General features: G+C 47.9%; 1 protein-coding gene across 1 annotated transcript; it reads left to right on the top strand.

Annotated features, from left to right (window-relative positions):
• Nucleotides 1-8,835: 8,835 nt before the first annotated feature.
• On the top strand, nucleotides 8,836-14,551 carry PCLAF (PCNA clamp associated factor). The gene is made up of 4 exons (XM_077828429.1): nucleotides 8,836-8,964; nucleotides 9,064-9,141; nucleotides 9,909-10,077; nucleotides 14,063-14,551. The coding sequence occupies exons 1-4, from the start codon at nucleotides 8,913-8,915 to the stop codon at nucleotides 14,124-14,126; spliced, it is 363 nt and encodes a 120-aa protein (XP_077684555.1). The 5' UTR covers nucleotides 8,836-8,912; the 3' UTR covers nucleotides 14,127-14,551.
• Nucleotides 14,552-15,106: the final 555 nt, after the last annotated feature.

The following is a 15,106-nucleotide window of genomic DNA, read 5'->3' as shown; positions in this document are numbered from 1 at the left end:
CAGCAAGCAATGCTGTCAATAGAGCAGTGGGGTTGGGGGTGGGGGGAATCCGGATCGATGTGCTAATGTTGTGCAGCTCTAGTGTGGGAGGATGAGCCAGAACCATGTACATGAAGCAGAAGGATGAAAGGCAAGGCTGTCAGTGTATGGGGATGACATTGGTCTGTGTGGGTTGCTGTTCTGGGGACATTTGGCAGCTGGGTGGTGGATCAAGATGCTCATCTGGAGTAGTCGGAGGGGTAAGGGAGGAGGATTTAGCAGCTGAGAGAGAGGATTAGGATGTTTTGTCTAAAGGAGGAGTGACATGAGAGGATTTGGCAGTTGGGAGAAGGAAAATCAGATTGCACAGAGGAGGAAGAGGAACATGCACTTGTCTGGGATGGCTGTGTTGGCACCAGGGGCTACTACTACCCCTGAAATGGATCTTTACTGGCTCCCAGTGGCGCAAATTACTGTCCTATCAGTGAAAAAGGTCCACAGTAAATATCTTCAATGCACAGCAGTTTATTGAGAAGGAATTACACAAGCGATAAAGAACATAACTCCTATGTTAAGAATATAACTCCTATGTTAGACATTAAGAACTATACATTAAGAAAAGGAGTACTTGTGGCACCTTAGAGACTAACCAATTTATTTGAGCATGAGCTTTCGTGAGCTACAGCTCACTTCATCAGATGCATACCGTGGAAACTGCAGCAGACTTTATATATACACAGAGAATATGAAACAATACCTCCTCCCACCCCACTGTCCTGCTGGTAATAGCTTATCTAAAGTAATCATCAGGTTAGGCCATTTCCAGCACAAATCCAGGTTTTCTCACCCTCCACCCCCCCACACAAATTCACTCTCCTGCTGGTGATAGCCCATCCAAAGTGACAACTCTTTACACAATGTGCATGATAATCAAGTTAGGCCATTTCCTGCACAAATCCAGGTTCTCTCACTCCCTCACCCCCCTCCAAAAACCCACCCCCATACACACACAAACTCACTCTCCTGCTGGTAATAGCTCATCCAAACTGACCACTCTCCAAGTTTAAACCCAAGTTAAACCAGAACATCGGGGGGGGGGGGGTAGGAAAAAACAAGAGGAAATAGGCTACCTTGCATAATGACTTAGCCACTCCCAGTCTCTATTTAAGCCTAAATTAATAGTATCCAATTTGCAAATGAATTCCAATTCAGCAGTTTCTCGCTGGAGTCTGGATTTGAAGTTTTTTTGTTTTAAGATAGCGACCTTCATGTCTGTGATTGCGTGAAATGTGAAATAGTTACGGGTAAGGACAAAGTCACAAAGTTCAGCCACCAGGTGATTTAGAACAACGCTTCCTCAGCTCTCGTCTCAGCTTTCATGGGCTAAAACCCACTTCATCAGATGCGTGGAATGGAAAATACAGTAGAGAGGTATAAATACACAGCATATGAAAAGATGGGAGTTGCCTTACCAAGTCGGGGGGGGAGGGGTCCGTGCTAACGAGCCAATTCAGTCACAGTCCTACTCAAGCCCACGGAGCAGAGTTTTGGCTACTCTGTCAAACAGCTTCTTCAAGGGTCAGTTAAGGAATCCCAACAGTAATTTAATTTGCTTGATTTTTATACTTTTTCCTCAAAGGAGTCACATGTCTCAAAAGCATGCCCAGTGGGCATGCGGTTATTAATTTTATCTGATTAGTATTTTAGAACGGGCTGGGGGGTGGTACTGAATGAAGATCACTCCACGTTTACTCACTCATCAATCATCCACTTTGGCTCTCTGCGTGATGCTATAAGGTCACTATAACCAGGTCGACCTATGCTCCTTGCTGGAACTTTATGCATGTGATGTTTACTTTTGCATGGCCCATACTTGCCGACCAATCGGTTCAATATTGATTGCACATGCAGGCTTTGCCAGTCCTTTAGCAAATCTGGTTCTGCTTAAGGGGACTTGCTCCCAGGATCCTCTGCAGCCCTTCAACCATGTTTAAGTCATGTCAAGTTATGCTCACACCATTCATTGAGTATGGCCACACCAATTTGGCACCATCCCAACAGTTGCTGTGGGAGAGTTCAACAACTAGGAAAGGGAGAAGGATTGTAGGATGGTTCTGCATTTAGAATGGGGATATGAGCTAGTCCATGGAGGTATTGTGGGATAGCTCAGCATCTGGGAAGGGAGGGGGAATCAGGATGTCTGTCTGAATCTTCAACAGCTTAAACATGAGGGAGCCAGTGACTGCTCCCCTTCCATCTGCAACCCACCAAGACAGCTCATCTCAGTGGGATGCTGCAGCTAGCAGAGCCCAGGTAGAACCTCTAGAAAAAAGGGCAGTGTTTTTTATCAGAGGGGCCTTGACTGGAATTCCAAGGTGTCAGACTGAGCCCAACCCTGAAATGCATACCTCTTCTCAAAGTGGAGAATCTGGGCCCTATTGAAGCCAATGGCAAACTCCAGCATTTTACTCAAACGCCCCCTCCCCCACCCATAAAGAGGGCAGAAGAATGAATTTAGAAAATCCAAAACACAAAACTTCCCAGCAGTGGCTAAACCTAAGAATAGGGGAGCGCAGTGTCCTTTCCAGATAACCAGGATGGGGCTTTGCATTTGGGTCCTAGATACTACAAAGCTGGTGCAATAGAAATGCTTAAATTATGGTAACATATCCATTAGGTGGGAAGGAGGGAGTGGCAATGAGAGGGTTCAGCATCTTCAGGAGGGTGAGTGTGGTGTCAGGGATCCATAATCTGAAGGGAGAGAGGTCAGGAGTGAGCACTTACTGGGAGTGGGTTAGGTAGTAATAGGGAAGTTGCAACTAGGCAGGCACTTCTCTGCATGTGCGCCAGGGTAGAGTCAGGGCACTTGCAGCTGTGTGATGTGGGGCGGGGCTTGACTGGGTGCATGAAGGTATTGGACAAGCATACTCCTCATATGCGGTGGAAGAGTTAAAGGAAGTGCACACCCCTGTGTTGGCTGTGTGCCGGCTCTTAGTAGAGTTAGTTTCCTTGTGCCACCAGCGCCCTTTGAATTGCACACAGATGTTGATCTTCCTCCATTATCTCAGGACTGTTTAGAAAGAAGCTTCTATTTTACTAGAAAAAAGAAAAGGAGGACTTGTGGCACCTTAGAGACTAACAAATTTATTTGAGCATAAGCTTTCGTGAGCTACAGCTCACTTCATCGGATGCATTCAGTGAAAAATACAGTGGGGAGATTTATATACATAGAGAACGTGAAACAATGGGTGTTTCCATACACACTGTAATGAGAGTGATCACTTAAGGTGAGCTATTACCAGCAGGAGAGCAGGGGAGCTTTTGTAGTGATAATCAAGGTGGGCCATTTCCAGCAGTTGACAGGAACGTCTGAGGAACAGTGGGGGGTGGGAATACACATGGGGAAATAGTTTTACTTTGTGTAATGACCCATCCACTCCAAGTCTTTATTCAAGCCTAAGTTAATTGTATCCAGTTTGCAAATTAATTCCAATTCAGCAGTCTCTCCTTGGAATCTGTTTTTGAAGTTTTGTTGTTGAAGAATTGCAACTTTTAGATCTGTAATCGAGTGACCAAAGAGATTGAAGCGTTCTCCGACTGGTTTTTGAATGTTATAATTCTTGATGTCTGATTTGTGTCCATTTATTCTTTTACGTAGAGACTATCCAGTTTGACCAATGTACATGGCAGAGGGGCATTGCTGGCACATGATGGCATATATCACATTGGTAGATGTGCAGGTGAATGAGCTTCTGATAGTGTGGCTGATGTGATTAGGCCCTATGATGGTGTCCCCTGAATAGATATGTGGACACAGTTGGCAACAGGCTTTGTTGCAAGGATAGGTTCCTGGGTTAGTGGTTCTGTTGTGTGGTGTGTGGTTGCTGGTGAGTATTTGCTTCAGGTTGCGGGGCTGTCTGTAGGCAAGGACTGGCCTGTCTCCCAAGATTTGTGAGAGTGTTGGGTCATCCTTTAGGATAGGTTGTAGATCCTTAATAATGCGTTGGAGGGGTTTTAGTTGGGGGCTGAAGGTGACGGCTAGTGGCGTTCTGTTATTTTCTTTGTTAGGCCTGTCCTGTAGTAGGTAACTTCTGGGAACTCTTCTGGCTCTATCAATCTGTTTCTTTACTTCCGCAGGTGGGTATTGTAGTTGTAAGAAAGCTTGACAGAGATCTTGTAGGTGTTTGTCTCTGTCTGAGGGGTTGGAGCAAATGCGGTTGTATCGCAGAGCTTGGCTGTAGACGATGGATCGTGTGGTGTGGTCTGGATGAAAGCTGGAGGCATGCAGGTAGGAATAGCGGTCAGTAGGTTTCCGGTATAGGGTGGTGTTTATGTGACCATCGTTTATTAGCACTGTAGTGTCCAGGAAGTGGATCTCTTGTGTGGACTGGACCAGGCTGAGGTTGGTGGTGGGATGGAAATTGTTGAAATCATGGTGGAATTCCTCAAGGGCTTCTTTTCCATGGGTCCAGATGATGAAGATGTCATCAATATAGCGCAAGTAGAGTAGGGGCTTTAGGGGACGAGAGCTGAGGAAGCGTTGTTCTAAATCAGCCATAAAAATGTTGGCATACTGTGGGGCCATGCGGGTACCCATAGCAGTGCCGCTGATCTGAAGGTATACATTGTCCCCAAATGTGAAATAGTTATGGGTAAGGACAAAGTCACAAAGTTCAGCCACCAGGTTAGCCGTGACATTATCGGGGATAGTGTTCCTGACGGCTTGTAGTCCATCTTTGTGTGGAATGTTGGTGTAGAGGGCTTCTACATCCATAGTGGCCAGGATGGTGTTTTCAGGAAGATCACCGATGGATTGTAGTTTCCTCAGGAAGTCAGTGGTGTCTCGAAGATAGCTGGGAGTGCTGGTAGCGTAGGGCCTGAGGAGGGAGTCTACATAGCCAGACAATCTTGCTGTCAGGGTGCCAATGCCTGAGATGATGGGGCGTCCAGGATTTAGGTTTATGGATCTTGGGTAGCAAATAGAATGCCCCAGGTCGGGGTTCCAGGGGTGTGTCTGTGCGGATTTGTTCTTGTGCTTTTTCAGAGTTTCTTGACTATCTACACCAGCTTTCATCCAGACCACCTTCCACACCCTCCCCCGCCCCGCTCTCCTGCTGCTAATAGCTCACCTTAAGTGATCACTCTCTTAACAGTGTTTATGGTAACACCCATTGTTTCATGTTCTCTATGTATATAAATCTCCCCACTGTATTTTACACTGAATGCATCCGATGAAGTGAGCTGTAGCTCACGAAAGCTTATGCTCAAATAAATTGGTTAGTCTCTAAGTTGCCACAAGTACTCCTCTTCTTTTTGTGAATACAGACTAACACGGCTGCTACTCTGAAACCTGTCATATTTTACTAGAGAAAGCAGTAAACAGACTCTCTGTCTCTGAATCCCATAATCACAATACCAGATCTTTGTGCCTTACAACAGCAGGGAGCGGCACTAATGCTGTGCCAGAAACCCAGTTCTGGAGCCCACTCCCTATCTCTTAATAGTCATAGTTAATCACTGACTAGAGGCTGGATTCTTCTGTCACATAGGTGTAACTCAAGACAACTCCACTGAAGTCAATGGCTGAACTATGGTGTAAAACTGGTGTAAAGGAGAGGAGAAGTCCTGGGAGTGCTGTTTAGAGGCCTCTGGAGAGATGAGGGAATATCTCACTCAGCAGCAACTTGACCCGCCAAAGAAAGCCCCATCTAGGCCTCCTTGGCCAGAAGCATGAGTGCCATTTGGGGCCCTACAGATGGGATGGAGAAAACTGATAGGGTTTCCTTAGTGATTCAGGAAGTAAGGGACCAGAACCAGAGATGGAACCTAGGTCTCCCACAGGGCTGTCCAGAACACACAAATAATCCCATTGAATAATTGTGAATTTTATTAATTACTTACTGTTTAATTATTTTATTAGCATCTTTCAAGGGGCTTGATGCCTTAGACAACAAAATAAACACCAACCCTAATTTTGCACTGCCACACCACCACATGTCGTTATCTGTACTTGTGCAAAGTGAGTATAAAATACTTCCAAATCAGAGTGGTAACGTGATTCCTAGTTTGCACTGGCTTTTCACAGGTATCTTCAATGTCACAAGTTACAAGGTAGTTGAGACTCAGGACCGATGTTTTTGAAAATATACTGAAGTACAATTTTTCAAAAAGTTAAAATGAAGCATGAAAAGAATGCTCACTGGCTGCTGAGCTCTGAAGGCAGTGCTGCTGTGAACCCTGGGTGGTGGCCCAAGAGCAACCCTGGCCTATGTCCCCTTCACTGGGGCACACTGCAGTGACTTGCTCTAGCCCAGGGTCCTTCCCCCACCTCCAGTCGCTGCTACCCGAGGGCTCTGGTGGCCCTGGAGCTGGGCCCCTCACCTAGGCATCTCTTATTGGCTGTGAACAGTCAAAAGGCGCTGAGGAGTAGTCAGAGCTCCAGTGCTCCGAGCAACAGTGGCAGGAGGAGGAGACGGGGAGCAGCACAGCTTCCTGCACCCTGGCACAGCCAAGCAGCTGCCCCACACTACCTGGCTCCAGCTTCTGACCTGGCTTGGAGGGGAGCCTAGGGGGACAAGGTGGTGCTGGCACTTGCCTGAGGAGGGACAGAAGGTGGGGTCACCACGGACAGAAAGTGGGCTCACTTGTAGTGAGGGGAGGCACAACCCACAGTTTTCAGTCTAGCCTGCCTAAGGCCCCCGACCCCACTGGGAAGAGGCTGGAGCTGCCCCTGAATGGCTCTACTTAGAGCTTATCTTCCCATTGAGCTAAATGGAGCAGTTCACACCTATCAAGGTCACAGAGCTAGCTGCACCCATACACTGCTCTCTCCAAGTGCATCCCTACTAGTACCAGACCTAATCCTTCATCTCTCCTGGAGCAGAATTTTTCAATTCTCTAATTTAGACCAGGACCTGGACTGCAGCACTCTGTGTACCAACAACTCTAACCCCGCAGATCCAACTGAGTGGAATAATGTGACAGAACAGCCTGTTTAAAACATAAGTATTGTTTGTTTGTTAATAGGACAAAACATTGGAGAGAAAATGCATGGATCTGAAGAAGTGGGTTTTTTACCCACAAAAGCGTATGCCCAAATAAATCTGTTTGGCTTTAAGGTGCCACAGGACTCCTCGTTGTTTTTGTCTTACCTAAAGCTCTACCAGCTGTGCAGGGTGAGCTAGGCAGATCTATCTTCTCTAGACAACCCCTCCAGCTTCCTATATGTAGTCTGGTTCCCAGCATCCCATTGTCTCCCCCTCCTCCTGAGTGTTCCTCTTTAAGCCCAGCTTGAGTTCTTTGTTCGCCTGTGTTTGGTGGGCCTCAATCCATCCTAGTGAAAGCTAACCATGTAGGCTTAACAGCAAGAGTCCTCAGACAGTCCTCCATTGAGCTAATCCAACATATTCAGACAGTAAACAACCCCATAATTAGACTAATATGCAGTATTATTACAAGTGGCAAAGAGTCCTGTGGCACCTTATAGACTAACAGACGTACTGGAGCATGAGCTTTCGTGGGTGAATACCCACTTTGTCGGATGCATGTCATCCATGTATTCACCCACGAAAGCTCATGCTCCCATACATGTTAGTCTAAAAGGTACCACAGGACTCTGTGCCGCTTTTACACATCCAGACTAACACAGCTACCCCTCTGGAGTATTATTACAGGGCACCTGCAGATCCATTACAACACCTCTTTAACTCTATTATACAAGGCAGTTTACAAGATTCAGCAAGACACCACTCCATTGATTTACCTCCAGATCACATTCAGAAGGTTTCCTTTGCACTCCCAGTTGGCAGCTATACTCGGGCTTGTCTACATGGGGAAATTGACTGGAATAGTTATTGTAGAATAAGCTATTTGGTAACTGCTGTTCCCATGTGGACTTTCTGTTCTGGAATAACAATGTTTTTCCCCCCAGAATAATTATTCCAGTTTAGAAGTGCACTGATTATACCAGCACAGAGTGACGTTTATTCTGGAATAGAGTGTCTATGGAGGGAGCTATTGTGTAATAGCTATTCTGGTCAAATTCCCAGTGTAGCGTAGACAAACTCTAGACATAGGTGCTGAAACTAGGGGAGCTGAGGGTCCTGCCACGCCCCATGGCTTCATCGGATACAGGGTTGTATAGAGGGCAGGGGAGTTCGGAGGGGGGTGTGTGGGTAGGGGTTGGGGCGGTCAGAGGGTGGGGAGCGGGGGGGGGTTGAATGGGGGCAGAGGTCCTGGGGGGGCAGCCAGGAAGGAGGGGGGGTTGGATGGGGTAGTGGGGGGCAGTCAGGGGCAGGGGTTCCAGGGGTGGTCAGGGGAGAGGGATGAAGGGGTGGTTGGATGGGGCAGGGATCCCGGGGGGGGCAGTTAGGAAGGGGGGGGTTGGATGGGGCGGCAGGGGGCGGTCAGGGAGAAGGGGTGGTTGGATTGGGCAGGGGTCCGGGGGGGGGGAAGTCAGGAAGAAGACGAGGGGTTGGTTGGGGCAGTCGGGGGCGGTCAGGGGACAGGGAAGGGTGGATGGGGCAGGGGTCCCAGGGGGGCTGTCAGGGAGGGTGGGTGGGTAGGGGGCGGGGGCCGGGCCACGCCTGGCTGTTTGGGGAGACAGCCTCCCCTAACCGGCCCTCCATACGATTCTGGAAACCTGATGTGACCCTCAGGCCAAAAAGTTTGCCCGCCCCGGCACTGGCTCATCACACCGACAGCTGCTCCCGCCTCCGTGGGGTGGGGAAGCGGGGCGAGGGCGAGTCCCCGCCCACGCCTGCCGCAGAGAACCACTGAGTGGTCGGTTCTGGTTCCGCTCCGGGCCAATAGGAGCGCGCCGCAGGGCGCGCGCGGGAAAAGCTGTGTGGTGCCGGAGGAGTGTGCGGACGCGGGCTCTTTCCCGCTCTGTCCGCCGCAGGCAGCGCGCGGGCCGAGCTCCCCCTCCCCTCGGCATGGTGCGGACCAAGGCGGATTGCGGCGGGGCCGGCGGGGCCTACCGGAAAGGTGCGGGTGGGAGCGGGTGGGGGGCTGGGGCCGCCCAGGCCTCGGGGGGCTGGGGCCGAGCGCTTCCCGCCGGGCACTAATCGCTCCCTCCCCTTGCAGTGGTCGCCGCCCGGGCTCCCCGGAAAGCGCTGGGCTCCAGCAGCGCCAACGCGGGCCCTTCGCTGCCTGCCAAGAAAGGTGAGTGTCGAGCTGGCTGGGGAGCCCGCTGCTGGGGCCGCGCAGCCCGGCCCGGGGTCGGGGACGGCGGGGCGGGGGCTGCCGCAGGCCTCGCAGCTCCTCGGGCCCAGGTCCCTGTAGGCTCCTGCCGGCCCAGCTGCCGCTCGTCATGGCAGGGCCGAGGGGACGGGGTCGCACGGCGGGTTGGAGTCTTGCGAGGCAGCCCTCGCTTCTCTGTCCCGAGCTGCGGCTGCCTCGGGCGCTCACCCCGCGGCCGCTCCGTACCCGGCGTAACGGTCCCTCCGTACCCGGCGCGGGGGGGGGGCGTCCCGACCCCGAAAGCGGGGCAGAGACACGACAGGGAGTGATAACAGCGACCCTAAGTGAGCCCCTGGCGCCCCAAGGCTTCTCGCGGACCCCCGAGTGAGACCTGCTGTGCAGTGAGGGCAGCCTGGTGTTAATCGCTCATGGACCATAACGAAACATGAGGTTGGGCCTTCTCCACGGAAGGATTTGATACCTTGCTGCAACGACGGGACATAGTTCAGCCTGCAAAACTTGCTACTGGCTGAGAAGTTGAGGTGTTTCCACTTAAGAGATAATTTGTCCGGAGATTAGTCTGAAAATAGGGTGGGATAGAGCTGCAGCTTTACATCAGTTAGCCACCGTGTTTGTTAAGGGGTTTATGGTGAGCGATTTATTGTTTCATCATTGAACTAGATGTGTCCAGGGTTGCCCAGCATACTGTTGTCGCAATGGCTAGCTTGATAAACTCATTTCCTTTGTAGTTGAAAACAAGTATGCTGGTGGAAATCCAGTATGTGTGAGACCAACACCAACCTGGCAAAAAGGGATTGGAGAATTCTTCAGGCAGTCCTCGAGACATGCAGAGAAAGAGAACCAGATGCCTGATGATGAAGAGGCAGGAAGCAGTGGAATAGGAAGACTTACTAAGAAGTAAGGATTCATTTCTGTTAAGTTGGGTTATGGAGGAGAAAGTACAAAATCAACAGATCATATCTTTTAATTTTTGTTACCGAGTATTTTGGCATCAAAGATGTCACCATGAAGGATATGACTTCCCCCTCATGCTTAGGGTGACCATATTTCCCAAAGGGAAAGCAGGACACCATTGGGAGCTGGACTGAGCCCCCTCTTCCCAGACCTGTCCTCATCTGCCTGCTTGAGGTGTGACACCCCCCTCCCCATGTGGGGCTGATGTTGCTGCTGGCCTGAGCCCTGCCTGCCCACTGCATGAAGCAGGAGCTGGCATCACTGCTTGCTTGAGTCCTGCCGTCTCTTCTCTCTCCCCCGCTTGCACGGTGTGGGGCTGGCATATCCATTTGCTCCCCCCATGCGATCTTCCACCCTCCAGTTTTTTGACAAAAGTGGGCATTTGTCCCATTTGCTCTTGCCAGAAAAGTCAGGACGGGTGGGACAAGGCTTAAAAACAGGACTGTCCTGGCCAAAATGGGATGTATGGTCGGTCACTCTACTCGTGCTCTACCTGATCTCAGTACATGGTGTAAACATGCAAACTTGAAACTTCTCAGAAGCAACAAACGTCTAACGCACTGAACAAAGAAATGCAAAAGAGTTTTTTCTACTGGCCCCTGTGATTATGCCATCTTAAAACAATATCCTGTCTGATGGAGAATGGTGCGTTTTTGGCTCACTCTTCTGTTCGATGAACAGTTGTCGCTGGCAAAGATCACTGAAGTGAGCCAATCTGTTGCTCCTGTAAACCTAATCTATTGAAAGACACTCTATAGAGTGCCTCAATGGGTGTAATATCTAACTCTACTAAAGGCTTAGACTAGACAACAAAGCAGACTTCAGAACTTGGGTCTTAAATTGCTGTTCCATGTCTCAAACTATAAGAACAAAATGTGAAAACTGGCTTGTTTTGAAAGTAGCAGATTATGGTTCTTCTTCCTCAACTATTTTTCCTAGGTAAAATAGTAATGTTCTTTAATGACTTCCTTGGTAGCCTTGCACCACTGGGAGTGTCTGTGCTTAGGGGACAGAACAGGAAGTGGCCTGAGGTTGGCTGTGAAAGAAGCAAACAATGTGGCATATGATTGAAGTAGATTCAGTGAAGGGGCAGAGTTGAACACCTGGACAAGAAACTTAAACAAAATACAGTGTAGACATTAAACTCAAAAGGGTATGTGATGGAAGATTGCAGCGACTGTTCCAAATGGATTGGAGGGAAGCAAGTTGGGAAGAAGGGGCAGGGACTGCAGTAATCAAGACAGGAGGTAGGGCGTGTGCAAGAAATCTTTTTATTTGAAATGGCTTACTCATTGGAACACTTACCCTGAATTAGTTGGGTAACTCATGTTCATTATTTGGGCCACAGTAAGGAAGCTATGGGTGGGGGTAGCCTTGTGTTGTCTCATCCGTTTCTATTGTTTGCGGGGGCAGGGTAAAGGTAAATAGATTACAGTAAAGTGCACAGTGTTCTTTAGAGTTGCACTTCCTTTTGATGAACAGGTTTTTGCCTGGTTTAAACCTTTGGCTGGATGCACTATGGCTGTCTGTATAAAATACTTGGACTGGCATCTTTGGCCCATCTTGAGAGTGGATGTCTGATAAATGTTAGTGCTGTCCTCGGATTAAGTCTTTCCAATGGAAAAATGTTACCAGAAAGCAAGGCACAGGGCTTGGAATAGCAAATGCTTCTTGGGAAGCCAACAATTTTCCTCTTGTATAAATGATTACTCTCCTTATCGTACAATAATTATGCCCTGCCTCTGGTTTTGTTCATACTGCTCCCTTCAGCAGTACAGTAGTACCTCAGAGTTACAAATACTCTGGGAATGGAGGTGGTTCGTAACTCTGAAATGTACATAACTCTGAACAAAACATTGTGGTTTTTCTTTCAAAAATGTACAACTGAACATTGACTTAATACAGCTTTGCAACTTGACTATGCAGAAGAAAAATGCTGCTTTCCCTTTATTTTTTTTTAGTAGTTTACATTTAACACAGTACTGTATTTACTTTTTTTGGTCTCTGCTGCTGCCTGATTGTGTACTTCTGGTTCCAAATAAGGTGTATGGTTGACTGGTCAGTTTGTAACTCTGGTGTTTGTAACTCTGAGGTTCTACTGGAGATATGCATATGTAGAGTAGCAAAGAGGGGCAACTTCCTACATACCGGTAAGTGCAGTGTGTTTAGAGTATAAAAAGTTGCTATGAAAGTGGAAAAAATCGCTCACTGTTCAAAGAGCAAATAATCACTGAACGGCTAAGATCATGGCCTCCAGAAAGGAAAGTCCAGCAGCTCATAGCACCTTTTAATAGGGATTCATCCAACTCTTTCTGGCTTAATCTATAAAGGCTATCAGTCTCTTGTGATAAAACTTGATCTTTGAATCCACTGACTCTTCCAGAGGCAGCTGAAGACTGATGAACTAGCAATAAGATGCTTAGATAAAGTCTTTGCTCTGAACATTCTTACTCTGTAGTCTTTTTTGCTATTCTAACTTGGTGTAACTCTGATTTGTGCTCCGGGGAAGCTGTGGAGACTGTCTGCGTATTTCGTATTTCAGAACCTGAAGTGCTGTCTCTGTCCTAACTAATTCACATTTCAGCTGACTACAGAACTCTTATTTTTAGGTTTACTAAAATAAGAGGCTGTATGATGTTTAACTCTGTGAAGCGGGTTCTTTATTTCCCCTTGGAGATCTAGGGGAACTGGGCTAGGTGCAGAAACTACATCGTGGGTCTTGTTGGGGGGAGTCTGACTTCTAACAGGAAAGGCTTTAACTTGGGTCCTTTAAGGATGACTGAAGTGCAGATCCCTCACCACTCTGTGTTATCTCCCTGCAACCCATCCCATACTTTTGTGTAGGGAGAGAAGTACACTGTAGAGTAGACCAGTAGTTCTCAGCCTCTTCACACCAAGCCTATGAGGCAATACGGGAAGGGCAAGCTGAGAATCTATGCTATAGATAGTTGCTTTTTGGTCCAGTTCCAAGGCCGTGTCTCCTTAAGATGCTGACCAGTGTGTTCTTGTTTTTTACCTCTTCATCTGGATGCTCTGTGCTGGGGTTTTACCCTTCAGTGAAGCAAGGGTTGCTTATCTAGTTCTGGGGTGAGCAAACTATGGCACATGAGCTGCAGCCGGCCCTTGAGCTCCCGCTGGGGAATGGGGTCTGGGGCTTGACCCGCTCTGGCACGGCTCCCAGAAGCAGCGGCATGTCCCCTCTGTCTCCTACGCGCGCTTCCCTGCCCCAGCCCTGATCCCCTTCCCACCCTCTGAACCCCTCGGTCTCAGCCCGGAGCACCCTCCTGCACCCCAAACCCCCCTCAGCCCCACCTCAGAGCCTGCACCCCCAGCCAGAGCCTTCACTCTCCCCGTGCCCCAATCCCCAGCCCCACCCCAGATCCTGCAACCCTAGCTGGAGAGCGCGCGCACACACCCATCCATCCATCCATCCAGATTTGTTTACTATGCTCAGACCTGAAACTTCAGTTGATAGCTTCTGTGGAGCTGAGAGGCTATGGAAGGTGGGTGTGTGGTGATCTAGATAAAGAAGGGAAGGTGGCTCAACCAATTCCTGCCATCAAGGAAGGCTCTCAGGTGGGTACCTAATGCAGCATAAAATCCTCTGCACTTGAGTGAGCTTCCAAAGGAGAAAGGCTTCTTAGGAGCTCTATACGTGGGTTAGTTAAACTGCTTTTACCTTTTGGTTGCTCATTTGCTAAAGAGTGAGTTGGCTACTGTATATTGATTTGAGGGTTTCTTACTATATTTCATCAGTGTACAAAAGAATACGGAGATCTATTAAGGGCCACTAATTCTAGTGGTCTACATTACTTAGTCTTGAATGTCAGAGGCTCCTTGAAGAGCACTGTTAAAAGAACCTCTGTCAGCATATTTGTCAGTTATATTGGTTTGCTTTGAAAGTTAAAATTCTCTCCTATCCCTACAGAGCTCGTCCCTTGACTCCAGATCCCACAGAAGATGATGCATCCTCTGAAGATGAGCAAATATGATTTTGTCCTGCCTCTATTTCTTACTGACTGTGCATTTCCTATACTTGAGTTGGGCTTTCTTGTACATTTTGTATATATCTTTTTTACATTCATGATGGCTTTTTTGTTTAGTTATTGTACAGAACTTTAAATTAACATTAGGCTTTTTACTCAATCATCCTTAGAACTACTTCAAAGGTTTGAGTGATTGCAAGGAAGTTTCTGGTAAAATTAATATATATATCTCTTGGAGCTTAGCATTCATTATAAAGCACTGTTTAAGTTGTCTTTTTTATCATCTTGCTTAAAATGGCTTTCTTGGCTTCCCTAATGATTCCACTGTAGTGTGCTGCTTATGGTGTTGAAGACTGGTGCCATATTTGTGCTTTACTGTCTAAAAGGCAGTCTGATTTTTTTCTATTAAATGGAAGTATTTTATAAAGAAATCTGAGTGGGTATCTTCATTGAAATAATCTGTTGAGGTGACTGACCTTGCCCTCTCAGGATAGTTAGGGCAGAGGTTGAAAATACACTTACACTTCTCTGAGAGGGGTCCAAAACGCTTCATAGGAGAGAGGCCTTGAACAATCATGCTGAAATAATTCTGTGCTTAGTAGACTGCAACCTACATATGTAAATGGAGACGGGTGATCTGACTATTGTACTCCACAGAACCTAGCCCAGTGAGGCCCTCATCCAGTTGGAGTTGGTAGGTGCTGTTGTGTGGAGGCTTGTAATCTGACTTGTCCAAGATAAGTCCAACTCCACTGGTAAATAAAAATTGTTCATAAAAAGTCAGCTACAGTTGGAGACAAATAGACTGGTGTAAACTAGATTGTTTATAAACAGTGCTAAAGCTTTGAGGCTCCTGATAAAATCATGTTATGACAAGCTGAAAAATCCTAGAAAGGGGAGGAAATAGTTGAAATCAACATGTATTTTGAGTGGCTAATGGAGTGAGGCTTCCACACCTTCCTGGATACATTATCTGGGAGACACTC

This window comes from Eretmochelys imbricata, chromosome 10 (genome assembly GCF_965152235.1).
Source record: "Eretmochelys imbricata isolate rEreImb1 chromosome 10, rEreImb1.hap1, whole genome shotgun sequence".
NCBI classification, from domain to species: Eukaryota; Metazoa; Chordata; order Testudines; family Cheloniidae; genus Eretmochelys; species Eretmochelys imbricata.
Note: the sequence above shows the minus strand (reverse complement) of the source record. Positions and strands in the feature narration are given on the sequence as shown.

What these genes read in the sequence shown, in the direction of transcription:
- PCLAF (XM_077828429.1), top strand. Translation starts at nt 8,913, where the DNA reads ATGGTGCGGACCAAGGCGGATTGCGGCGGGGCCGGCGGGGCCTACCGG. An exon ending in CGGCGGGGCCTACCGGAAAG is followed by an intron (nt 8,965 to 9,063) that starts GTGCGGGTGGGA and finishes CTCCCCTTGCAG; the next exon opens with TGGTCGCCGCCCGGGCTCCC. An exon ending in ATAGGAAGACTTACTAAGAA is followed by an intron (nt 10,078 to 14,062) that starts GTAAGGATTCAT and finishes CTATCCCTACAG; the next exon opens with AGCTCGTCCCTTGACTCCAG.